The sequence below is a fragment of the Acinonyx jubatus genome, chromosome A1 (genome assembly GCF_027475565.1).
Source record: "Acinonyx jubatus isolate Ajub_Pintada_27869175 chromosome A1, VMU_Ajub_asm_v1.0, whole genome shotgun sequence".
Taxonomy (NCBI): Eukaryota; Metazoa; Chordata; class Mammalia; order Carnivora; family Felidae; genus Acinonyx; species Acinonyx jubatus.
This window is the reverse complement of record NC_069380.1, coordinates 10,244,710-10,270,314: the sequence shown is the minus strand read 5'-3', so window position 1 is coordinate 10,270,314 and position 25,605 is coordinate 10,244,710. Positions and strand designations below refer to the sequence as shown.

Sequence of the window (25,605 nt, the reverse complement as noted above, 5' to 3'; positions counted from 1 at the left end):
TATTTTAATAGAGTTTATTTGTGTCACTAGCAAAGCCGGGTTGGCTTTATAGCTTTGTTTCTAAAATTTCAAATGGTAGGGGGAAAAAGCACACTGGTTTGAGCTAACTTAAACATTATGTAATCTTTATTTCCGAATGCTAGTTTCAAAAGAAATAAAGCATCCTAGATTTCTTTTTTAAAGGCTGAGTTCAGAAGAGAGGAGGAAAGCATCTCATTTTACCTCTGTTCTGTACTTGCTTTTCATGAACTTGCTTTGAACTTTTAAATTTATCCTTCCAATTTTCATTAAAAAGCACAGTGAGTCACCATCTTCTGCACAGAATTAGAGCTATGGATAATGGAAAAATAATCTCCAGGTGAAATGAACACTAGGAGGAGATTAAAACTCCTATATCCTAAAAAACATTTGGGAGTTTTTCTCGAGTCAAAAGGAAACATAGCAGCCTAACAAATGTTTTACACGCAACATGGCCAAAGTACATGGATGCTGGTTAGCATCATCTGAAAAGACGGGATGAGATGCATTCGTAATTCTCTTCTCCTTCGAAGGATTTTTCTTTTTAACCCGACAACCTGCTCATTCAATTATGTCTGTATCTTCCCAGAAAGCAAAAGCACAAAAAGGAACCATGATGGACCCTTGCGGCTTTTAAAGAACATCGAAACCAGTGGTTCTGTTAAGGTAACAAACTTTCCAGTGTTTGAGAATGGTCACTGGTGCCCAACATCATTCATCTACATCAACAAACCAAGCAGACACCCAAGAAGCCACTTTTCCTTCCCCACACTCTCATTAAGCCTGATTTAGTTCGGGAGTGGGCACCAGAAGAGGGGTGGGGCAGGCATCCAGGGGTACCCCAAGGGCCCACTTCTGTTTATTCCAAGTTTAAAGATTCCACGTGGTGATCAGGGTATAACCCGGGCTTCTCCAAGAGAACTGCAGACCTGATGACTCTCACCATGTCTCCAAGACATCCTCCTGAGACGCAACGTGGGCCATCAGGAAGGCGGCCATCACGGGGTTACTCAGCCATTCACAAATACTCACTGACCACCCATTACCTGTCAAATGCTCTGCTCAGTGCTAGCGACTTAGAAATAAACAAGATCCAATTGCTACGTCGTATCTGCCCAGAATAAAACAAATCCTGACAATATGAAAGATACGGATATGGAAAGTCGCACTGAACTACTAACACAAGATGCCCCCGTTACCTCCAGACCTTCGCAACTTTTGTTCCCTCTGCTTAAAACACTCTCTTTCTCTCCTGTTAACTCTTGCTGGTCCTACAGGACTCAGATTAAAGTTCACCTCCTGTCGTGACCCTTCCAGGTTAGGCTGGATGCCCTGCTATATGCTTCTAACAGCACCCTAGGCTTCCCTGACTATAAGCCATCTCCCTTTTTATTGCTTCTTTAATGGCTTGTTTTCTCCCTGTCATTCTGTACCAGCCATGTCATCAGGATGTGCATCTGTCCTAGCCCCTGCTGTCATGGTGCTTGACACACAGTTGGCAACCAAGAAATATTCCCATCTAAAATAATACGTGGTCATCATTGACAAAGAGAAATAAGCAATTTAAAGTTATTTCTTAACTCTGGGTTATAGCTTTTTAACTCTCTGAAATTGCCACCACCTATAAATAGATTGGTTTCATTTAAAAAGGGTTCCTTATAAGTTCTATCCCTCTGAAAGCGACAGAAACCTCAAAGAGAAATGATTCAACACTGCTTCGAGACAGTCAACTGTTATTTCATTCTTTCTCATTTTAAACTAGGTGGTTTTATTAGATTGGCAAACCTCTTAAAATTAAATCTTCTCTTAAGCATTTCTTCCAATAGATAAATACTGGTATTGAAATTGTATTCACCTTGGATGGGTCATATCTTCTGAGTGTTTCTAAGAGTTCTGGAATTTGTATTCTTGTCTCTTCTTCACAGAAGAAAATCCATGATGAATTTCTGCTATACGTTACAGAAAAGCTGACAAAGAGAAATAGGTTATGGTAATCACTTCTATAAAATGAGTTTATAATAAAGTTTAAAACCGACAAGCAGAATGAAAGACATCAAATGGCAAGAAATCTAGATTTTTCCCCTGTATTTTCCTTCAATGTACAGTTTCAAAAGCCAGATACTAATAGTTTATCAAACAGCTAGAATTCTTAAATTCTCTCTGTAACACCACCAGTCCAGAAGGGAGACAATTTTCAAATGTAACTATCAAATACATCAACATTTTATCTTTTAAGAAAGCAATATATTTAAAAATAGAAGCCATTCATGGTTAAAAGAATCAAGAAATCTGGGTAACGTAGTAGTCATAAAAAACAGAGTTCAAATTTTCTTGACTCTGAGGAAAAACACACTCAATAAGAGGAGTGAATGTTCAGGTGGAAACGTCAAACTTCACACATTTCAAATTAAACATACTGTGGTAACAATGGAAGTATGGTCCATGCACCCTCCTGCTTAGACATCTGATGAAGAAGGAGGACTCTTGGGAGTTCCTGAAGAAACATTATCAAAGAGAAGAAATTAATAAAAGTACGATATGATCACTCTGATTAAAAAAAGAAAACACTCAATTTCTAAATGCAGGTATTTTTAGAGACCTGACATTTTACTCTCCTAACTACTTTCTTTTTTCTTCTCTCCAGGAGCTACTAGAAATTAAGGATGTTGGCTGGATCCACACAATCTTTTGGTCATCCAGGCATAAAACAGTGCAGAGGGCCTCAAAGAAGGGTCTCCACTGGTACCGGAGCTGACCTGAAATTTGCAGACTCGCAAAGGCGACTGGGAGGGAAGAGCCCAGAAGCAACCAGGCATAACTCAGAGGCACAGAAACAGATTTCACTGTGTAGACATCACAGGTAGCAGATGGAAAATAAAACCCTTCAGCTGAACAAAAGAGTATATATAATATCCCGTTTATCTCATGTAAAAAAAAAAAAATTTAAGTGCACTAAAAAAAGCTAAAACACCATGGTAAGGAAGAGTATTTCTAAATACTAGAAATATAATCCTTAAGTACTCAGTCGATGATAGTAACAATAGAATTTTAAAACTTACAAACATAGGAGGAACTAAGATTCAGAAATAAGACACAACTATGGTTAAATAAATATGCATAAACACCAAGAGAGATTAATAGGATTCAGGCTATGAATGTCAGCTTTGAAGTAAAGCACTATTCAATATATTTCACGTTATCACAAGCCCAAAGTCAGCTATATGATACGCTTGAACACCACCCTTCCAACAAACTTTAGTATATTCTGTGTTTTATTCTATTTCCTGGTAACTGTTGCAGACAAAAGACTTATGTAGAAAAGAATTATTAAGAATAAATGCCTAAATATTGGAACTATTACAACACTAATGTAGATTCCACACCAGCCTTTAAGTTCATATAAAGAATGGTTTTCAATATAAATACTTGGAATTATCAAATAAAGCTTCACTTATTTTATGTAGTATTTACTTTAACTTTCACGTACAAATATGAAATGCAAGAACAGTAATGAAAGGTTAAGTCAGACTAACAATATGGCAGGTCAGAGAGAAAAAAACACCCGAAAGGCTGAATTAGCAGTTAATTACTCAGTAAAATTCAGGGCTTTCCTGCTGTTGATTATGAATTATGCAGTAGTTTCCAGTGACTTTTAAGAAATGGCTATATATGTATTATATATATTTATACCACATGTATATTCATGAGGGATTATATAAGAACAGAAATCATGTGTGAAGAGAACTAATATTATTAATAGTTGCATAAAACTTTCAAATAACTATGGCAGCATGTTAATAGGAACCAGCCAGAAAAGAAACATAGCAAATACTTTAAAAGGCTTTATAAGAAAATAAGTAGCGAATGAGCTATTGTGTAACAACTGAAAGTGTAATAATAAAGACTTCGAAACAATGGAAACGTCTTTATGTTAAATGGAAAAACAGACATGATTCTAAATACGTAAAATAAATTCACATATGAACAGAGACTAGGAAGGAACCAGAAAAATGAAAACATTTGTGTCAAGATGACCAAAGTATTACATCGATGCTTTTAAAATCCTTTAATGTAGTTAAAGCACAGTTTAGTTTTAAAAATTTCTTGAGGAAAAATGAATACACCTCCAAATTCTTCCATACAAGTCCTATCCTTCCCGGTTATGGGAAATACGTAGGTGATGTCACTGGGTATCACAAAAAGGCTGTAAAAGGGCACCTTCCCAGCAAGGATGCAAAGACAGACTTATGAATAACCTCTGTCACAACAATAAAAGTGAAAAGGCAAAGTCTTAGCACAAAGGAGCTAAATTCTACTCTAAAATGAACTCTATGGATTACTAGTGGATTACACTAGCGAATTATAATCATCCCTGTCTCCATTCTTTTTTGTTTACTGAATCGTATGCCTGGGTTTCAGATCTGTTTCAGTCAGTGAACACAAAAATGGCAATCCAGCTTTCTGTACCCATCCCACCTCCAAATAGAAACATTCCAAAACCTAGTGGGCTATGTCGATAACCTGTCTCCAAAGGTGTGTGAATGCCCTTGTCTCAAAAATATGTCTACCATGACATTCAGAAACCTGGTCTCAGCCACATGCAGAAGGATGAAACTAGACCACTTTCTCACACCACTCACAAAAATAAACTCAAAATGGATGAAGGACCTGAATGTGAGACAGGAAACCATCAAAACCCTAGAGGAGAAAGCCGGCAACAACTTCTTTGACCTCAGCCGCAGCAATTTCTTACTTGACACATCTCCAAAGGCAAGGGAATTAAAAGCAAAAATGAACTATTGGGACCTCATGAAGATAAAAAGCTTCTGCACTGCAAAGGAAACAATCAACAAAACTAAAAAACCACCAACAGAATGGGAAAAGATGTTTGCAAATGACATATCAGACAAAGGGCTAGTATCCAAAATCTATAAAGAACTCACCAAACTCCACACCCAAAAAAACAAATAATCCAGTGAAGAAATGGGCAGAAGACGTGAACAGACACTTTTCCAAAAAAGACATCCAGATGGCCAACAGGCACATGAAAAGATGCTCAATGTCACTCCTCATCAGGGAAATACAAATCAAAACCACACAGATATCACCTCACGCCAGTCAGAGTGGCCAAAACGAACAAATCAGGAGACTACAGATGGTGCAGAGGATGTGGAGAAACGGGAACCCTCTTGCACTGTTGGTGGGAATGCAAACCGGTGCAGCTGCTCTGGAAAACAGTGTGGAGGCTTCTCAAAAAATTAAAAATAGACCTACCCTATGACCCAGAAGTAGCACTGCTAGGAATTTACCCAAGGGATACAGGAGTGCTGATGCATAGGGGCACATGTATCCCAATGTTTATAGCAGCACTCTCAACAATAGCCAAATTATGGAAAGAGCCTAAATGTCCGCCAACTGACGAAATGGATAAAGATTGTGGTTTATATACACAATGGAATACTACTTGGCAATGAGAAAGAATGAAATCTGGCCATTTGCAGCAACGTGGATGGAACTGGAGGGTATTATGCTAAATGAAATAAGTCATACAGAGAAAGACAGATACCGTATATTTTCACTCATAGGTGGATCTTGAGAAACTTAACAGAAGACCATGGGGGAAGGGAAGGGGGAAAAAAGTTACAGAGAAGAAGGGAGGCAAACCATAAGAGACTCTTGGATACTGAGAACAAACTGAGGGTTGATGGGGGGTGGGGAAGGGGAAAGTAGGTGATGGGCAATGAGAAGGGCACTTGTTGGAATGAGCACTGGGTGTTGTATGGAAACCAATTTGTCAATAAATTATATTAAAAAAAAGAAACCTGGTCTTACTTCTCAATTAACCCAAGGCCATTTCAATTATAAATAAATCTTCATCCACTAACCCCCCCAAAAGGCCCAAGAGCTTTTATTCTTGTTTTTTATACACACACATATGTGTATACGTGTGTATTTATATACAATGTACATGCATATGTGTGTGTGTATATATATACATATATCCTGTGTGTGAATACGGATGCACACATGTTCACATGTGTTAGCACTAAGAAAAAATAATTTTTTTAAGAAAAAATAATTTAAAAGGTCACAATAAAATTTTCCACCAAATGATCTTCTCTCAGTTTTGACTACTTGGAATTGTAATAATTTATGCTCTATTTGTCTGTTACAAATAACACCACCACCAGATTTAGACCTCCTTACAGGTGCCGTATCACCAGCTTACAGCACTTTTATACGCAATGCAAGTTTTTTAATATGTAACTGGGTGGATGACTAAGAGTTTTCAAGTGAAATATCAAGGGGAAAGAAAATAAGAAAATGCTGCATCAGCAGAGCCATTTGGAATAAAAGCTACAGAAAAGGTGCCCATGCGTGCAGCACTGCCTGCCGTCAACCTAAATGATGCCTATTCACCAAACAATGCTACTATTTCAAACCTAAAAGGTAAGGCAAAATTGTGTCAATAATGAGATAATGAGGGGTGCCTGGCTGGCTCAGTCAGTGGAGCGTGCGACTCTTGATCTCAGGGCTGTAGGTTCAAGCCCCACGTTGGGTGTAGAGATTAATTAAAAATAACCTCTTTAATTAAAAAAAAAAAATGAGATAATGCCATAAGAGAGGCAGGCATAAACAGGCTACAAACAGGGCCTACTGTGGGCGAATGACAGAAAAGGGAAAGAAAATGAAAAAACTGACCACAGTTCACCTAAACTGCTTATATCGACTCTACTCGTGTCATTGAACCCGTCTGCCATTGCTTCCAACATCTACCGGTCCCCTAACAAGTGCTTTGAGGTCAGAAAGCCCACTGGACATGCCGTCAGTGCTTCCTTTGAACGTGTTTTGGATCAAGGCATATGTTCGCACTTAAGGCCCCTAACATTTAAGAAGAGCAAACAAACACCTTCAAAACCAATGCTCCCATTCGTTCCCTGGCTCTGACACAAACCCATTGCCTTCGTTTGGCAAAGGGGTTCGATTCCACAACTGAGCACCCTGACAGTGCTCTGCGAATGGAGACAGCCCTTCATTCTTGATATGGAAGCAAAATCACAAAAATTTATGTCTAGAAACACGAATAGTATGAAAGAACCAACATTTAAACATGGACGAAAACAGCTCAATACTTTATCATAAATAACTTCACTAGGCGAAGTTGGTTTTGAATCACTTTACTCTTCGAGCCTGTGTCTGGAAAGAATTCAACAAATTTAAGTTCATGCCACCAGCCTTTTCCCTTCTCTACGGACTGTTTCCCAATATTTGTAACTTGCCCCTACCTTAATTCAGAGTATAAACCTAGCAGAACAGGAGTTCATGGTCCAATTCGGTCTCAACATTCAGACCAAGTACTAAATTTGAAAGCAAAAGCCAAGGCTTTTGTTCAGTATTAGGCAATCGTTCTGAAAGACTGAATCCTGTTTTAAGACTGATTCCAGTTCAACCGCACTTCCAAATTCCAACTATTATATAGCCCTTAGGCACTGAACTGAGCTTTTAGACAAACACATGAATTATGATGAAAATTAACATCTGTTTATTGTTATGAGAAGGAGGTATATCTTATAGGATGCTGATAAAGGTGTATGATATGCTGGTTGGAACACATATCAGACAGATTTACTAGTCTTTAAAAATCCGGTATTCATTTATGAACCAGTAGATTATATGTGATGCTGTAATAACGTGTCTTCCAGGAACCTGAGCCTATATTTAAAAAACATATATATTTTTTTCCAGGTACCTGTCTTAATCGCTATCTTTTCCTCACAAGAGAAAAATACTACCTCGTTATTTATAAAATTTATTTTTATTAACTCTTTACTTTGAAATACATTACTAAATACATTTTTATAGCTCAAATAAATCTGCGTTAACTAATCATTCATTCACGAAAGGCAGTACAGTTGAGTATTTAAGGACCTGATTTCTAGAGCCAAGGTACTTGCATCAGAGTTCTTGCTCTGGCTCCTCTGAGACGTGCAACCTTGAGCAACTTGCTTGCCCTGTCTGTGACTCTGTTATCTCATCATTCGTGTGGGGACAGCCACGGTCCTGGGTACCAAGGAAGTTAATACATGCCACACATTTGGCACGTGCTGTGCACGTGATGGTTATTAATATAAGCATTGACTTTACAATATTTGTTGCACAACTACTATGTGCCAAGCACTGTTCTTTTTCTTTAAGTTTATTTATTTTGAGAGAGAGAGTACGCTCAGGGAAAGTTGGCTGTGCTCACTGCTGCGCTGCCCAACTCTTGTCTCCATCCGGTACCCAGACCCCAGCCCCACGCATCGGAGATCTCACCAGTCCCTGCAACCCCACCTCTCTAACTCACGTGTTAGCTCCCAGAGGGGCTCCCTTTTCCTTTTATTCCCTCTTTCCCGGATACCCGGTGAGACCCACGATTACCGGCTGCCCTCAACGGGGGTCCCTCCCATTGCTGCAGGCAGGAGTCTAGCAAAACTCTTCACTGTTTGTTCGAGGCTCAGTTCAAATGCCTCGACAACAAAGCCTTCGCTGACATTTCCAGGCAGGGCTGGGGGCCTCCTTGCTGGTGTTCTGGGAGTGTGGTACCGTTGCTGTTTCACAGGGCCACATGCAGCGTCTCCCCTACTAGAATGAGCCTCCGGGAGGTGGGGGGGGGGGGGGGGGGCACAGGCCTGCCGTCTACACTGACTCACCCACAAGAGGCCACCCTGCTCGGCATCGCCCCCCTCTAGCACCCCGTCCCCAAGCAGCACTTACCTTCTCTGCACACTTGCAGGTGCTGGCCCTTAACTTGGTCCCCACCGTACAGCTCTAGCCACTGTGTACCAACGTCACTACCAAGTCAGTGAGCTCTAAAGCGACCGACTGTGGGCCCCTGGCTCCAGACTCAGTCCCGCGTGGCCACATCTGACTGGCCACACTCCATCACGGGTTGCCCTCCCCTGAGCTGGGGAGACCCAGTATCTGGCCTCTGATGTTCTTGCTGGGCCAAGCCCCCAGCTCCCACCGGATGCACACGGGAGAGTGTTCTCCAAGACAGGGAAGGGGTTCAGATGCTACGCAGCCAAAAGGAGACAGATGCTCCCAACATGGCCTCCTCCACAGTGCAATGAATTCATGGCTGCTCAGGAACTGCCCCTGAGGCAATGTGAGTCTCACTGTCCTATTTTCTCCTGGGGCGTCTTGCCCAGGTCCCGGCTTAAAGTAAGTTTTCAATGAGGATTCAGTAAATGAACGGATGAATAAATTCTTACTGGACAGCAACGTCATGAAGTCTCCAGTTTAATAATTAATGTGATGTCTTACCACCTATCAGTTAGTACAAGAAATGAACCTTTAGTAGGTAATTAAGCATCCAACCACTCTCTCCTCAAAAGAGAACTTTAGTGGTAGCCAGTGACACTCCCAAAGCTAGCCTTTCAATGAAGGACCTCATGCTGTCTCCTGGGCAATAAAAACATTTCTAAAAGCAGGAAATGCAAAACTGTTGTACTCAAACTTCCTCACACTGATCTATGAGAGGTTTTGCTCTGGCTTTCCTGCCTTACCTCACGGAAATGAGGTTTTTCTAAACTAATGAACCAAAGAGACTAACTCTCCTCAAGAAAATAGTGACCTACAGGGGCACCTGGGTGGCTCAGTCAGTTGAGCGTCCAACTTCGGCTCAGGTCATGATCTCACGGTTTGTGGGTTCGAGCCCCGCGTCAGGCTCTGTGCTGACAGCGCAGAGCCTGGAGCCTCCTTCAGATTCTGTCTGTCTGTCTGTCTCTCTCTCTCTGCCCCTCCTCCACTCATGCTCTGTCTCTCTCTCCTTCGGAAATAAATAAACATTAAAAAAATTATTAAAAAAAAAGAAAATAGTGACTTACAAAACTTTCCACGAACAAGGAAAAGATATCATGTATTCATTCAGGTTGAGATTCATCCAGGTTTTAAATAAAGTTTGTACGGTAAAAGAAGGCAATAAAATTAGAAGGGTCTGTTCTTTTCGAAAGCTATTTAGTTAGGGGTGGGGAGAGCAGAGAGGTTTCTAAGCAGCTGCTTCGGCTCCATTTGTCCCAAAGCAGAAAATATAACCCAGCATCTGCCAAATGTAACGTATACAGCTTCAACATTCCCCCACCCCACCCCCAGAAAAAACTCATAAGCGTGTCCCACCTCTGAACTTTCTTTTCTGTATTTGCAGGTTGCCTTAAAAACAGAAAAATAATGTATCTGTACTTCTGCCCATATTTGTCTCAGCGAGAACTCAGGACTCCCCTGTCTCCTGCACTCACCCCTACAGGGGCTGACTTCCCCACTCCCCACTCAAAGTGGTTCCCCAACCAAGCATGACCCTTGTCCTGTGCTATGTGTGGCTGAGCTCACACTTGACAGTCTTTAAAGCAGTGTCTGAATCTTCGTTTTACTAGAACCTACTAAAAACGCCATGATGATGCTTTGTATTCTGTCCTTTATTGTTTCCAATCCAATCTTATTTTGAAAATTCCTTCGGAGAACAATACTGGTTTCTGTAACTTTAGGCAAGTGTTAACACCTAAGGCTTCTGAAGCTACTGTAAAAATGATCATGGTCCAGGATCCCCTGGGTTTCCTGGGTCCCAGGTCCCAGAAGGGAAAAGACAACTTTCAGAGGACCGCCTCTCCACCAAAACATAAACACAACATACTCCCAGAGTGTCTTCATCAGAGGCTAGGATATGTTCCCACTTCAAGTAACAAATGTGTGTGTATGTGTGTGTGTGTGCGCGCGCACGTGCGCGCGCACACACACACAAGTATTTTCACACAAATGTCCATTCCAAAAGGAAGTTTCTTAGGTTCAAAAAACAGAAGTCAAATCATAACACACACACAACACAGATGCTATGCACATAGTAGGCATTTAACAGGAAATACTGGTTTCGTTTGCTGATTAAGAGATTTCCTGATTAATTAACTTCCTGATTAACAGACTGTTGCACAGACTCTCCGTATGGGTTTCTGTCAGCCTCACCTCCACGTGGCTTTTTGACTGTGCACCTGTTTAAAGAGCCAATCTTTGGGTAACTTCACATTACCCTTCCATCTGTAATGCGGGGAGGAAAAAAAAAATCTAAGGAAAGAAAACAGCACTTCTTCAAAGTCTGTACCCTCATATCTACAGATCTGCATTTAGGAACCCCCTCTTCAACCACATCCCCCATCTCACTGACTTTATTTCCAATCTCGCTACACAGCTCCCTGTGAAGACATCTTTACGCATCACCCAAACTGCTCCAAAAATCCCAGCTGCCACCTGGCGTCTTAAAAGTAAGCCTTCCTGGGGCGCCAGCCGAGGCTCAGTGGGTAAAGCGTCCCAGGTTGGCTCAGGTCATGATCTCGTGGTGCGGGGGGGAGGGAGCCTCACGCCGGGCTCTGCGCTGACAGTGAGGAGCCTGCTTCAGAGTCTCTCTTTCTCCCTCTCTCTCTGCCCCTCCCCCACTCACGCTTTTTGTTCCTCTCTCTCTCTCTCTCAAAATAAATACGCTTTAAAAATAATAATACTAAAAGTAAGCCTTCCTGACAAGTTGTCTTTGTCTTCCAGTTCCAGCTTCCATGCTCTGAACTGACATCCCTCCGGCTCATTTTCCCCTTCACTCTCACATGAGTTGACACACCTTCCATCTTTGTCCTCTCAGGCTTCACGTGTACAAGGAAAACTATATTAATGTGTGCTTTTTGCATACTGCTCTACGGCTTTGATGGCCTCAAACGGGCACCATCGTTCTAAAGGGCCCTGCGTATTGTCTAGAGATGTCCTGTTACATTTGTAAGTACCCAATACAACCACAAACGTCCAATTAATAGTTGTCAGATATTTTTAAATGCTTATCTTGGACTTCTCTTACCTACTTAATGATACAGTCGTTTCTACCACGAAACAGGTACCATCGACCTCGTAAGTGCCGCAAAGAGCTAGCGTACCTTTTCGAACCCTTCACTCCACGGCAATCAAGAACGGCACTCTGCTCAGAGACGAGCACTTGGTGAAGTCTGCAGTCTCAGCGATTAGGAGAAACACATAACTATAAACCACAGAGCCATGATAAGCTGCATCGTAAGCGTCAACATTGGAGACGGGAATGATAACCGGCGACGACTCGAATTATTTTAGCCGCAACCCCCGGTACAGCACTAAGTTTCAGACGGAAAGTTAGTTTAGGTTCCTGGTTTTATATTCACATTTAGATGAATGAAAAATGTTTGTGTTTTTAATAAGACCTCATTTTAGCCCCTTGAGGCAAAACAGGGGCAGGTAATGACTTGCCAAAGCAAAGAGAACAGCTAGAAGCAGATGCATAATCACAGAAACCATTAAATTTTTGCACCTTAATTTTTGGCAGATTTTGTAGTCAAGTGCAACCTGACAAGAGTAATGAATAAACAGCAGTTCTAGACATCTGGTAGTGTGGGAGGAATAGATATTTTGGGCTATCAGATAAATATTCAAATGATAAAACTTACTGTTGATCCCTCCCTCGGCAAGCAACTTTTGTGAATGCTCATGGTGGGCAAATCTCTGGGGAACCTGAACACTGCACGGTCCAGATCCCAAGTGATACGAGGGCCCCAGACATGCTGTTCAGTTAGAGGTACGGCGCATGCCTGCCAAACCATGGGACTGACCCCTCCACGAAGGAGCGAGCAAGCTCCCCATCACAGTGCTGGGGAGGTCCTGACAACCTCTGCCTTAGACTCTCCTTTTCTCCCCTTCCATGGCTGATGAATTAGCTGTCAATTCTTACTCAAGAACATGTCAATTTCGAAGAACAAGTCCCAGCTCAATTTTAAGCAGGGAACCATACCTGCCTCTTAAAGGGGCTTTGCCCCACCCCCCATGTTTTGTGCATCTCAACATTTAATTCTCTGAATTTAACCTTATTGCCCGGTGTTCGTGTAGTTCTAGATCAGGCAAGCTCTCCACTGCTCCAAGTATTGTCTGTAGACCCTGTGTTAGCTGTCAACAAGTCTTTGGATCTTTAAAATTCAGCTTTTAATCACATGCATGGCATATAAAAAAAAAAAACCCTATAAGGAGAAAAAATGAACCAATATCAGGTCCAGTTGCAGACTCTAAAATCTTTCTGGCCATTTCAACTACGAAAAGGCTGGATCTTAGGAGCAAACTAAATCCAAGTGTTAAAAGTTTTGTCAAAACTACCTCAGTATTCGTAGCTGACTTCCATCTTAGGAAAGAGTTTCAGAATAAGAAAAATAAACTACCTTACAATTAAAGGGAAGCTTCTTTATTGCTTTAGTCTAGACTCCATTTATTATCACAGAAATTACATGCTGGAAAAGGAGGGTTTGCTTAATGATGTTGCTTAATTACGGGTCTTTAAACGTAAAACCAACATTGCCACCTAGTGGCAATCGAAGGCACCTACTAAACATGTCTAAAACTGTAAATTGTAAACGTAAAGGACAATAAAAATTAAGTATAAGCAAACTGAAAACACAAGCATAAATTAAAGTGCTAGAAGAGGTATATACTTCAGTGAAATGGAACTGCTTTCTAAGCCTTAAAAGCTGAGAAAAACGCATCTGTGAAAATAACAGTTCCTAACATTGTCGGTGTGTGGAATTATGCTAGGTGCCACAGGGGGAGACAAGAAGAGGTACAGAGGTCTTGCCTCCCTCCAGATTCTGAAGGCAGGACAGATGCCCGAGAGGAGAAAGGGCACTGCGGGGGAGCCCATGCGGAATACCAAAAGAGCACCCCAGAAAGTAGTGCCTGTGGATGAAAACAGCCGTCATGGTAGACCAAGGTTACCAGAGAAGACACGGAGGAGAGGCTGTCAAAGTAACAATAATAATATTCCGCCTTACAAAGGAGGCAGGGGCACCTGGGGGGGCTCAGTCGGTCGAGCACCTGACTCCTGATTTTGGCTCAGTTCATGATCTCACAGTCATGAGGTCAAGCCCCAAGTCGGGCTCCGCACCGAGCCGTGGAGCCTGCAACTTAAAAGGGAGGAGGCCCTGTCACAGGCTACAACATGGATGAACCTCTTGACAACATTACCACACTAAGTACAATAAGCCGGTAAAAAAAAAAAAAAAAAAAAAAGACAAATACTGTAAGATGCCACTTATATGAGGTACATAGAGCAGTCAGATTCACAGAGACAAAGCGGAAGTAGGTGGTTGCCAAGAGGTGAGGGAAAAGGAAATGTACAATTGTTGTTTAACGGGTATGAAGTTTCCGTTGGAAAGACAAAAGTTCTGGAAGTTGGTTACACAACGTGAATGTACTTTACAGTACTTAAAAACGTCGGTGGGCAAATTTTATGTTATTTTTTTTTTCTTACCACAATGAAGAATAACAATAACAACAGCGTCTGCGACAGCAAAGCACTCTGGGTGTGGATGCCTCCCGAGGTAAGTGCGCAGGCAGGACAGGCACACAAGACGAACCCAGTGAAATGGACGTTTTGAGACCCTCTCTTACAAGCTCTGTCTTGGGAACAGGATAGTAGTATTGATCGCTGTTTGAAAGGCTATTCCTTCAGGTTCCCTGACATCAGACAACGCACCTTCTCTGTGTTTCACGCACTCCTTCTGTCTCCCCAGAAACTGCTCCCACTCTGCAAGGCCCCCAGATCCTGGTTTTTCCCAGGCTCCCACTGCTCCCCTGAAAGCAGCACCTTCAGGCTTTCAGCTACTACCTGGGTACGTTCCCGATTCCAAATCCACCACCTTCGGGTCAAAGGTTTCTCCTGAGTTTAAAGCGAACAAAATCCAGGCTCGGGCAGCTGACACCTCCACCTGAGACTTCATCTATAGCAACCGGAAGTCATCTGCACCCTGCAAACCTGCCAATCCCATCCTCCACCTCAGATGGTAGCTCCGTCCCTCCACACCAGACCTAACGGGGCACTGGTCCTGATGCCTCCTGAGGCCTTCGCCCAAACTCCCCGGGTGTGGCTTCAAATCACCCCCTACTTCCCCCACTCCCCCCAGCTCCACTCCTCACCCTGTGTCACTGCCTGTGACAAAGCACCAGCAGCGGTCTACGCCCCCATTTCGGGCCACGTTAGCTTGGATGGGTCCAAGGACCTTAGATTAGGCTCCTTGCCCCGGTCTTGGGTCTGCTCAGCTGCCTTCTTCACAACCACCAGAGTGACGGCTTTAAACGCAGACCCAACGGGTTGAGCCTAATGGCTCTCCCTACCAGTCATGTTCCCCCCGGGGGGTGCTTTCAGTAACAGTGACTGCGGGCTCCTCCTGCATGTGCTGCCATGTCTTGGATCTCTAAGAAACACTTCTCAAATACCCAGAGGGCATCCTGAGAGGTCCTGAGAAAGGTCTCGGTCCTTAACAGGACACACAGCTCCTCTGTGGTCAGGTCCCTACCTGACCTTCCAGGTTGGCACCCACACTGCCCACCTCCTGCACAACACGCTGCTGCCTTGAGCTGGCTGTCAACAGAGAAAGCCTCCCGGCTCCCTCTCCCCCTCCTTAACCACACTAGTACCTAATTTTTCATTTACTTGTTTTTATCATGCTGTGTGGAAAGAACACTTAACACGGGCTCTGGGCTCTTACAACTTTTAAGCGTAGGACGGAGTACTGCCAGCTGTAGGCACGATGCTGGAATGTGAGCCCTTGATGTGTAAACAAAATCCTGACTTTAGCGGAGATGTCACTTTGTCTCTTCTTCCTTTTAGTGATTAGAGCTCCTTGAGTTTTGAGTGGATCCAAAGGCCACCAACTAGATATTACCCTTTCCAGCCTCAGTGTGCCATGTGATTATGTCCTGGACAATGGTATGTAGAGGAAATGATGTGTACAACTTCAAGGTCACATCCCTAAAAGGAAACTGGTTGTCCTCCACACCCTGGAATGTGAATGTAGTGGGGGTAAATCAGTTCCAACCATGCCAGGGAGGACAAGACACGCCAGCCCCATGGGAAAATAAGAAAACAGAAGGAATCTGGAGCTGAGCTGCCCACCCCCAGCCCACCCACTAACTCAACCATTCGTGAGGGGAAGTGCATCTCCACCTTCCTTAAATCATGGCCATGTTGTCTGTGTTAAAGCAGCCAGTGAATTTTCTTCTTCTCTTCCACATGGTCCCTCAAAGACTCGCTCACCCATGAGATCACATTTTCCTAGCCCCAACTCAGACTCCATTTCTTTACTCATTTCCCTACACTCTAGTTTCACTGGGAGAGGTCAAATAGCTATTCTAGTTAATAGGAGAGGGGTTTTGACCACTATCAATTTAAGAATTAACAAAAAAATGTTCAAATGGGTAACATAATCTACTTAAAGTAAGTTTTAATCTTAATTTGTTCAATTTCCTCTGGATTCGATTCCACTGCCCTATGTTGACCTGCCCTCTAGGTTTAAGGTGCGACGGAGGAAGCAAAAGCCGAATCACCTGGAGTAAATAGGGGAGACACAGAATCTAAACCACATGACTCTGCCTCTGTAAGAGGGAAGGTATTTCTGAGAGCAAGGACACCTACGGGCACGTAGGGATACACATGCTCTTAATTCATATATGAGTAAGACACACATAACTCTGTCCTGATGTCATCACTGCTTCCACGATTTGGGGTAACTGCCAAGGCCCGACTGAGCAAAATTCCATTAACGCCTGCCTGGACCCAAGTGAGGGATTATTCAGGCTACTGATTCCCCATCCTCCCCGCCGCGGCCTTGGCTTAGCAGCTCCACTCTGCCTTTACCAGAGTGAACGGAAGACCAGTCGAGGTTGCCACACGTCTGCCTCTCTGATGAAATCAGACAAGGTTTAGTAGAAGAAAATCTCCAAAAGTTGGGTTTCCAGACAAGGAAGAATTTTAAACGCATCAAGCTGCTCCTAGAGCCAGTTACCAAAAAAAAAAACCAATCTGCTTTTGGTACATAAGTCTTTGTCTCCCTCGAGAAGGTACAATGCTCCAAGTAGGGAAACAAAGGACCCGTCCCCACGAGGATGCTGGGAGGTTGAATTGTATATGTAAAGCATTTAAAGATCAAGCACAACTAAACCTTATTCTCAGCAGCGTCTCTGCCTTGAATCCCATTAAGGCTGCTAATTTTTCCATTGATATTTCCAATCCTTTATTTATCCCAGCACCCACCAACAGAAAGAAAGCACATTTCCCGTCAAAGCGATGCCGAGAGAGCTGAGGGATGGCATTTATCTACAGACAAGCACTTCTGTCTTGAAGGCCATGGTAATGCAGTGTGGCGAGTAGGCTTGGAGGAATTTTTTTTTCTTTTTTTTCTTTTTTTTTTTTTTGCTCGGCTAAAGAAGAAAGCACCTCTGTGGGAAGAGAAGAAGGTAGGTCTTCCTTCCTTTACTCAACCTGCCAGCATTACTTGTAACAGCTTTAGATTCAGTTCATGCCTATTTAAATACTATTAAAATGTACCTGCATGGGTCGATCTTTCTCTTCTTAATCCTTCTTGGATATTACAGTACAAATCAACTCAAAGGCTCAATTAATGATATCCAATTAAAAAAAGAAATTAAGAGACTCACGGAGGAAACATCACACTAAGGTTAATGAAAATGTTACTTCAACATGAAAATTGCTTTAGAACCTGGTACTAAAATTTTGAACATTAATTATCTCTGCTATTTTAAGCCCTGCTTTTAAAATGTTGCTCCTTCCACTTTTTTTTCTCATACTTTATGGCAAAACCACAACAGTCCTACACAATTACATAAGTCTCTTAAATTTAACAAAATCAGAAAAATTTAAAAGATGATGCTTGGAGCATTAGGAATTAACTAGGGCATTTTAAACACCAGTCAATATTAAATAGGCAAAACAAGTCAGACGAGTTATTTTCATCTGAATGAAACTAATTCTCTATAGATGGAGTACTTTGGAAAACACAAATGTATCAACAAAGAAGTAAGGAGCAGACATCCCAGCCATCACTACCTACCTGTGTAAGATTTGCCGCTTGCTTTAAGATGCTTTGTTTTAACTGTTCTGCTCTCTTTGCATGAAAAGAATTACTTTGACTCTGGATGACAAATACAATTCCTTTTAAATCTAGAACCAAAGGGAAAAAAAAATTTTTTTTCAGGTATTTATTTTTCAGCAACTGAAATAAACTTAAAAACAAGGCAAGCCTTTAGGCTATAAACTCTTGGGGAAAAAATCGATTTACATGTAATCACAGTGACAAAATCTCTTTTTACACTGATCTCTGAAACATCCTCCCTTAGAAGTGAGCAGGTTAAAAAAAAAAAAAAAAGTGAGCAGGTAAATGAGTTCGCTGTCCTAGATCAAACCCGTGGTAACAAACCGTGAGTCCACGCCTGCATCTGTCCAAAGAATGACTATGAACGTGAGAAAGTATGAGAATGTCTAGAACACTAGCCTCCCCAGCAGCTGAGAATCTTGTCTGCCACGAGCCTTCCAAAAATTTCCACATTATCCTCCATTGTACTGTTGTTGCTGTTACGGGTTGAAGCATGTCTCCCAAACTGCGTATGCTGGAGTCCTGATGCCCAGGACCTCAGAATGTGACCTTATTTGGACCCAGGTCTTCACAAAGGTAATCGAGGTAAAGTGAGGTCATTAGTGGAGGTGCTCACCTGATCATATTTGGTGAAAAGAGAAAATGTGGACACAGACGCACGGAAGGAAGATGATACAAAGCCATAGGGAGAAGACAGCCATCTACAAGCCGAGGAGAAAGTTCCTCAGAACAAAGCAACCCCTGCCCGCCCCTTGATCGGAGACTTCTACCCTTCGAAACTGTGAGGCAGATTTCTGCTGTTTAAGCCACACAACTGGCGGTACCTCGATTCAGCAGCCCTCGCAGACGTACACACTACCTCAAGAATATTCTGGATAACTCTTCAAGGTGACATTCACCAGTGGCTGCTTCTGTCCATGAGCTCACAAGAGCTTGCAAATAAATAACTCAATAATCTCTACCCTGCTTCACGAGGCACCTAGCCCGAATGAAGTGTTATCTCCAGGAAAACAGCCACAATTCCACAGCAGCAGGGCGTTAGCAAGAAGCGTGGCATAAAAGTCCGTCTCCAACAACACTGGAAATATTTGCCAGCCGTCTAGAGACTCACCTCAGGGCGGCCAACTTTCTTGCAACGGCTAGCAAAGTAGGAAACCTCGCACACTAGGCCCACCTGACCGGGGACAACTATCGGAGGTCTTGCCAGTGAAGAGGGTTGCTCAGTCCCCACGGCGGAGAAGCACATGAGGTTCTGAGCTTGCAATAAAGCAACACATAGAAACGGCCATCGTGTGTTGGCAGAAGGCAGACTTCACGTAAACCGCTGCCTCCAGCCAGGTTTACAGCAACGAACGTGGTGACCTGACCCCCGCCATGTGCCTTTCCCTTTAACAGCTCGACTCAGGGACATAATCTGGTTTTAATTTTATTCCATTATATTTTATTGCTCTTCTGTTCAGTTCTATAGTTCCACTCATTTATTCACTCACTCCGATATTCATACAACAAATAGCTCCACAATGAGCCATCTAGATCCTAAAAATAAGCCAAAATGCTCTTTGGTTAAGACTCAATAAAAAATTTAAAAGGAAATGCTCAACAACCTACTGAATATGACCTAATTCTTTTCCTTTAGGAATTTATATACATATGAACATTCCACATACCTACCTCTATTTCAAATCAGCTTCTTGGCTTTATAAATAGGACACACAGATAAGCCTTAAACGGGTGTCTTATATTTCAACTGAAATGTAATTTTCAATCTACTACATCTGAAACATTAATGTAAGTGACATATCAAAAAAGGGGTGATAAAAACTTGCTTTTGTTACAAATGGAATAAACTTCAGAGAATGATTTTTGCAAAATTTAATAGGGCTGAAGATGCACATTCCCAATGACCCAGAAACTCCACTCCTACTAATCATCCTTGAGAAACTTGCATATTTGTAAAAACAAGGATATAGGACAGGAGAGCTCACAGCAGGACGGTGTAAAAGGAAAAAATCTGAGGCAACTCAAAACCCGCTAACAAGATACACAAATTAGAATACTATACAGCAATAAAAACTGCATCGATCCGGATGGATATTATAGATGAGTCGTACAGACTGAAAAAAAAAAAAAAGCCACAAAGGCACAACTATATAAACCAATCGTTTGTGAAAAGATACACACAAATATATAGAAGATGGATATATACTATATAGATGCATATATATCACGTATGATGTAAAAATATAAAAGATTACATGAGAATGCTATAAACACCATATCAAGATAATAGTAAAAAAGCTTCAGCTGTGTTAGGAGTATTTTATTCCTCAAACTAGGCGGTAACTACCTGGATATCATTGTATTACTCTTTGTAGCTTCCTGTATGTTCACAATAATTCATAACAGAGGTTTTAAAAGAGCAAATCCATCTGCCAAAACGTTAATCCTGCAGTAATCAACTCCTGCCATTTCTTCTACCAGATCAGCAAAACTCCCACTGTTCCCACAAAGACAACAGTTCCTCCATGTGGAGAAGAGGCTTTGCAAGAAGAAGAAAAGTGAGTTATTCCCCTCTGCTTATGCCCGAGTCGTGTGCTATGAGCTGTATTTGTTTTTTCTGCATCTAAGAGATCATCACCTTCCTTTTGCTCATGCCTTGATCACGCACGCTAGGTGCACTCACCCAGCAAACATCTCGAAGCCTGTACTGAGTGCGAGGCTCTGGCACACAGGGGTGAGCAAGCACAGCCCCATCACATCAGGGACTGAGTCTAGTGCAGAAGGCAGCCATTCCAATATGGAGCCAAGTGCAAAACTGAGGGAGCACAGAGGGGGGGACATGTGCAAGCAGAGCTCCTGGAAAGGGGCCTTTCCTGAGTTCCCTTTAAAATGCAGCAATTTTCAGAGCACCTGGGTGGCTCAGTCGGTTAACCATCCAACTTCAGCTCAAGTCATGATCTGACGGTTTCACGGGTTCAAGCCCCGTGTCAGGCTCTGTGCACTGACCGTGTGGAAACTGCTTGGGATTCTCTCTCTCTCTCTCTCTCTCTCTCTCTCTCTCTCTCTCTCTCTCTCTCTCCCCACCCCCCTCCCGCCCCCACTTGCACTCTTTCTCAAAATAAGAAAATAATTTTAAAAACTGTTTTTAAATTTAAAATAAATAAATAAAATGCAGCAATTTTCTGCAGACTCGGGCACAGAGGGCAGCAGACCAGTGGCAGAGAAGGAAGTGGGGTTATCACAGAGCCCACGGCCCGCCTTATCTCTGCAGCATCAGGAGTAGGTGAATCTGTCAAGCATTTCTGAGAAAAAGATGAAGGGAACAGTCCACGATAAAGTTAGAGAGGGAAGCTGGGTCTAGAGAGGGAGGCTGGCTCAGCCAGATCTCAAGCGCCACACTAAGAGGGTGGAGCTAGAGATTAACAGCTTTCAAACTGGGGAAGGGCCACAGAGCCATCCGGATCCCAGAGAGTGGGGCCTTCCCAGAAGAAGGGACAGGGACACTGTGTCCTGGGGATGCCCCAAGAAGGGATGGGAGGACCTTCCCGACAGAGGGAACAGTGAAGGTTGGGGACAGCAAGGGGAATTATGGCCCTGAACACAGTAACAGGTATGGCTAGGAAGTCGGATGCACATGGGGCAGTTACTAGTGAGGAGACAAAAAAGTAAGGGTCTACCCAACCCAGTTCCTAAAGCCCTGTTAATAATGAATGACAGAAAATCAATGACATGCCATTCAGCCCCACCTCCATTCCAGAGAAAACAAACAAACAAACAAACAGGCTAGCACAGTTAGGTGCTGAAAATCACTTGTACACTTAATTTACTGATGTTCTTTACAGCAGCTGCAAGAAATATTTTGCTTGACAGAGATCCTAAGCCCCCCAAACTGGGTCACATTCTGGCTGAGTCCAGACCCCAGGGCCCACCTTGGCCGCGGTCTTCTCTGCCTGTGCTGCCCCCACTCTCTGACTCCTGAGCTCCCACTGCCCAGTCAGTGGAGCTAAATAAGACAATCCTACTAGTTCCTTATCACTTCCCTTGAACCTCTCTGAAGTCACTGCCATCAGCAAACACCGTCACAACGCAAGACGGATTGCCCTTGCTCTCCTCCAGGAAGGTAGAAGAAATGGGTTGTACGCTAAATGCCTGACAATAATGAGGGGCATAGTGGTCTAGAAAGGAAGAAAAGGAAGTCAGTCAAGGCTAGGAAAGGGCCATTGTGGTTCTGAGACCAAGGGTGAGCTGCAGAGCATTAAGGAAAGGTGACAGAACCAAGGAGGTGGTCAGAGAAGATCCCTGAGGGAGAAACAATCATTCTTCGAAGAAAAAGCAAACAAAGGTTCTCTATTCTTCAGCTGCTGAGCACCTATCATGTGCCAACCGCTCTACTAAGCGCCAGTCTTTCCTGGTCAGACGTCACCTAGAAACACGGATTTCATGGTGACAGGAAATAGCGTGGGGTTCTTCTGATAAAAGCGAAAGCACTAGAGACCTTAAATACGCACGCACGCACACACACACACACACACACACACAGAGCCACTCCAATTGTGTTTTACTTGGTGAGAATGACGTTCGCCCATGAATCTACTGATGAGGCAGTGAGCCCAAACAGAAAGCAGGCCTCCTTGCCCTGGGAGTCTGCCGCGACTCTGATCCTTCTGGGAGGGCTGCTTTTGTAGGCCCCCCACCCGGGGCCTGCAGACCCATGTTAACCCTGTGGGCAAATAAGCCTCCTGGGTCTTGTTCGGACATGCTGATACCAAGGTACGTATCACTAGATTTGACCACTTGTCATAGCAAGGATGTGGACTTACTTATCCAGGCAACTTCCCCTTGGCACTTTCAAGCCCATGTTCCAGACTAGCATCATTAGTTCATTTAATAACCATTTTCTATAAGGAGCCCTATCAGCTCCCATAGAATAAACAAATGCCCAACCCACAAGGGTTGACAGCTGACAGAACATCTCCACGTGGGGAGGAGTGGCTGAGCCATACAGGGTGTCGTAATACAAAAAGAAAAGGCAATGACCCAATGTCGCTCCTTAAATACGCAGTCTCAGAGCTGAAGTCTCCGACCCATGCCCCCGTGGTCCCCTGCATGCCCGGGCCCCCGTACAGGCCATCCTGCCCCTTCCACCCGGGGAGCCTCTCCTGCCATCTAGACCCTGCAGAGCCCAGCCCCACACAAGGCAGGCCTAGAGAGGAAAGTGTACCCTTCCCCTCCTGTCCAAGGCCCACCTTGTAGGTCTCCATGGCCTACCCTGGGATGACTGACGTCGACAAAGTTCACACCCTTTGGGAAGAGACCCAACATGCAGACATCAGTCTTATGCTCTCATCAACACACTGAGGCATATTTCTCACAGCCGAAGAAGAAGAAGGAGGAGGAAGAGGAGGAGGAGGAGGAGGAGGAGGAGGAGGAGGAGGAGGAGGAGGAGGAGGAGGAGAAACTGATGTCGTGGTTACATTTTTGAAGATGCTTACAATATCCTGAAAGGGAGGACAAAATAGGGTGAGCACAGGCCGGGATAGAAGTGCAGGGGTGTCCACAAAGTCACAAGTCGCTGCTTCTGCGCCAGGGTTCTCGGGATGGGTTTGACAGAAGTGATTGGCAAGCTAACCTGTAGGGGAAACAGTGTCTGCACGTCAACAAGTGACTCTGGCTCCAGGCCGAGGTCAGCGGGCCTCTCACATCAGACACTGCGCCCTGCTCACCTCTGCGGCCCCCACAGCCGCCACCACGCATAGCCATCTGCCCTCATTGGAAACTCACCAAATGGTGGCCAAGGACATCAAATCTAACATACGAGCTGTCGTTTCCAATACAAATCACGAGCCACTATGTCAATCTGAAAAGTGTTCTCCCCGTGTCTTCGGGAGAGACCAGAACATTTGCACAGCATCTTCACCTCATAAATAAAATCAGAAGGAGAAATTCACTTCACTGAAATATAATTTATAAGAAACGTACCTGGGCACATACTCATAAGTTAAAAAAAAAAAAAAAATCATTACTTACCTACGTCACTCTTCCTTGAGATACCACCTTTCTCCAAATTCTGTATTTTAGACAAAAGAGAAGAAGGTAAGTCAGGTAAGTCTCGTCGTATACCATAGCTAGCAAAACACCAAATACATATGAACGGCACGCAGCAACATTTGGGGACGACGCGGACGACGAGAGCTTGACAATGCTCCCTAACAAAACAGACGAAAACTTAGGAGGGAGGGAACAGCAACGACGTACTTCTGCATCCTGGTGGGAGCCTCCTACGGGGCTACCCCTTTCCTACGTGATTTTGGGCAAGTTACTGGGCCTCTTGCCTCCTGTGTAAAATGGAGCTAACACTTAATTGGTTCCCACTGGTCTTGGGAGAGTTCATTTAAAACCCCGTAAACTCAAAAGCATGGCAAACCAGAGACCGTATCGATGCCGCCAGTGTGTGTTTCCCATGAAGAGGACCTCCACTAATTATGGTATTTATCATCTCATGGGCTCAGACATACTGTCATCCAGAACATCACCGCCATGTTCTCTCCCACCTGAGGAGCAGCACTGGGGGCCTAAGCAAGGCCCCAGGGGGCTCAGCCTTTGGTTCATGAGACTTCAGGAGCACAGAAGGGGCTTCTTAGAGCAGAGTTCTGGACAGAGAAATCTGGACGTGAGCAAAGAAATACCTGTTCCTGATCCCGGGTAGATCAGGGGAGGGGTTCCTGAAAGATTTCTCTGATGGGGCTCCTGGGTGGCTCAGTCGGTTAAGTGTCGGACTCTTGATTTCAACTCAGGTCATGATCTCATGGCTCATGAAATGGAGCCCCACATCAGGCTCCACGCTGACAGCAGGGAGCGTGCTTGGGATTCTTTCTCCCACTCTCTCTGCCCCTCCCCTGCTCCCCCAACACACACACACACACACACACACACACACACACACACACTTTCTCTCTCTCTCTCTCTCTCTCTCAAATAAACATTAAAAACAATATTTCTCTGACAAAGTGCAAAGCGTAAGCGGCTAAATCTGCCATTTTCCTTGTCTTCTTCCACAGACAGGAAGGAATTTTCTCTCTAATTGCCCTTTCTGCTTTCGACTGCCATTTGCCGTAATTATAACACTTGGACAGCGGCAGACATCCTTCAATTTTCCTCACAGACTGCGGCGAGAAACGTACTTGTAAGCCTTTGCCAACAAAACTGGGAACAGTTTAAAAGCCAAGATACAGCCACACAGAGATGTATCCTCTCAAAATGCCAAAGGGACCGTGACAAGAGACAGGGAGGAGAGAGAGCAAAACACAGAAGAGGGTCTACCTTTGGCAGCATTTCCTGAAATGATCTTTGTCTCAAGAACAGAAATACCACTGAGTGGAGAAGAACCCCATACTTATTATGGACTCATTTGTTATGCCTTGGGATCCAGTGACACGTCACTTAATCTTGATAAAATACAGACGTTTTGGGGGGGGAAAAAAAACCTAAAAAGTGCTGGAACACTTAAGCCATTTCTCTACCTGTGCTGAACCAAAGCCGGGTTATCATAAGCCAGCAGGTATAGACTCACTGCATCTTCCACACGCTCTCAATGCCACCGTTGGCCAGGACAACAGCC

The 25,605-nt window shown here is 43.7% G+C and overlaps 1 protein-coding gene across 2 annotated transcripts in view; it reads right to left on the bottom strand.

The window, feature by feature from the left end:
* Positions 1-25,605, bottom strand: part of B3GLCT (beta 3-glucosyltransferase) — a 112,291-nt gene that overhangs the window by 73,389 nt on the left and 13,297 nt on the right. For both annotated transcript variants that reach the window (XM_027064639.2, XM_053214030.1), the window contains exons 3-6: positions 24,015-24,054; positions 17,946-18,055; positions 2,436-2,512; positions 1,874-1,985 (exon numbers count right to left, since the gene is read on the bottom strand). In XM_027064639.2, coding sequence (XP_026920440.2) covers positions 1,874-1,985; positions 2,436-2,512; positions 17,946-18,055; positions 24,015-24,054 — 339 coding nt within the window. The remainder of the gene's footprint in view (positions 1-1,873; positions 1,986-2,435; positions 2,513-17,945; positions 18,056-24,014; positions 24,055-25,605) is intronic.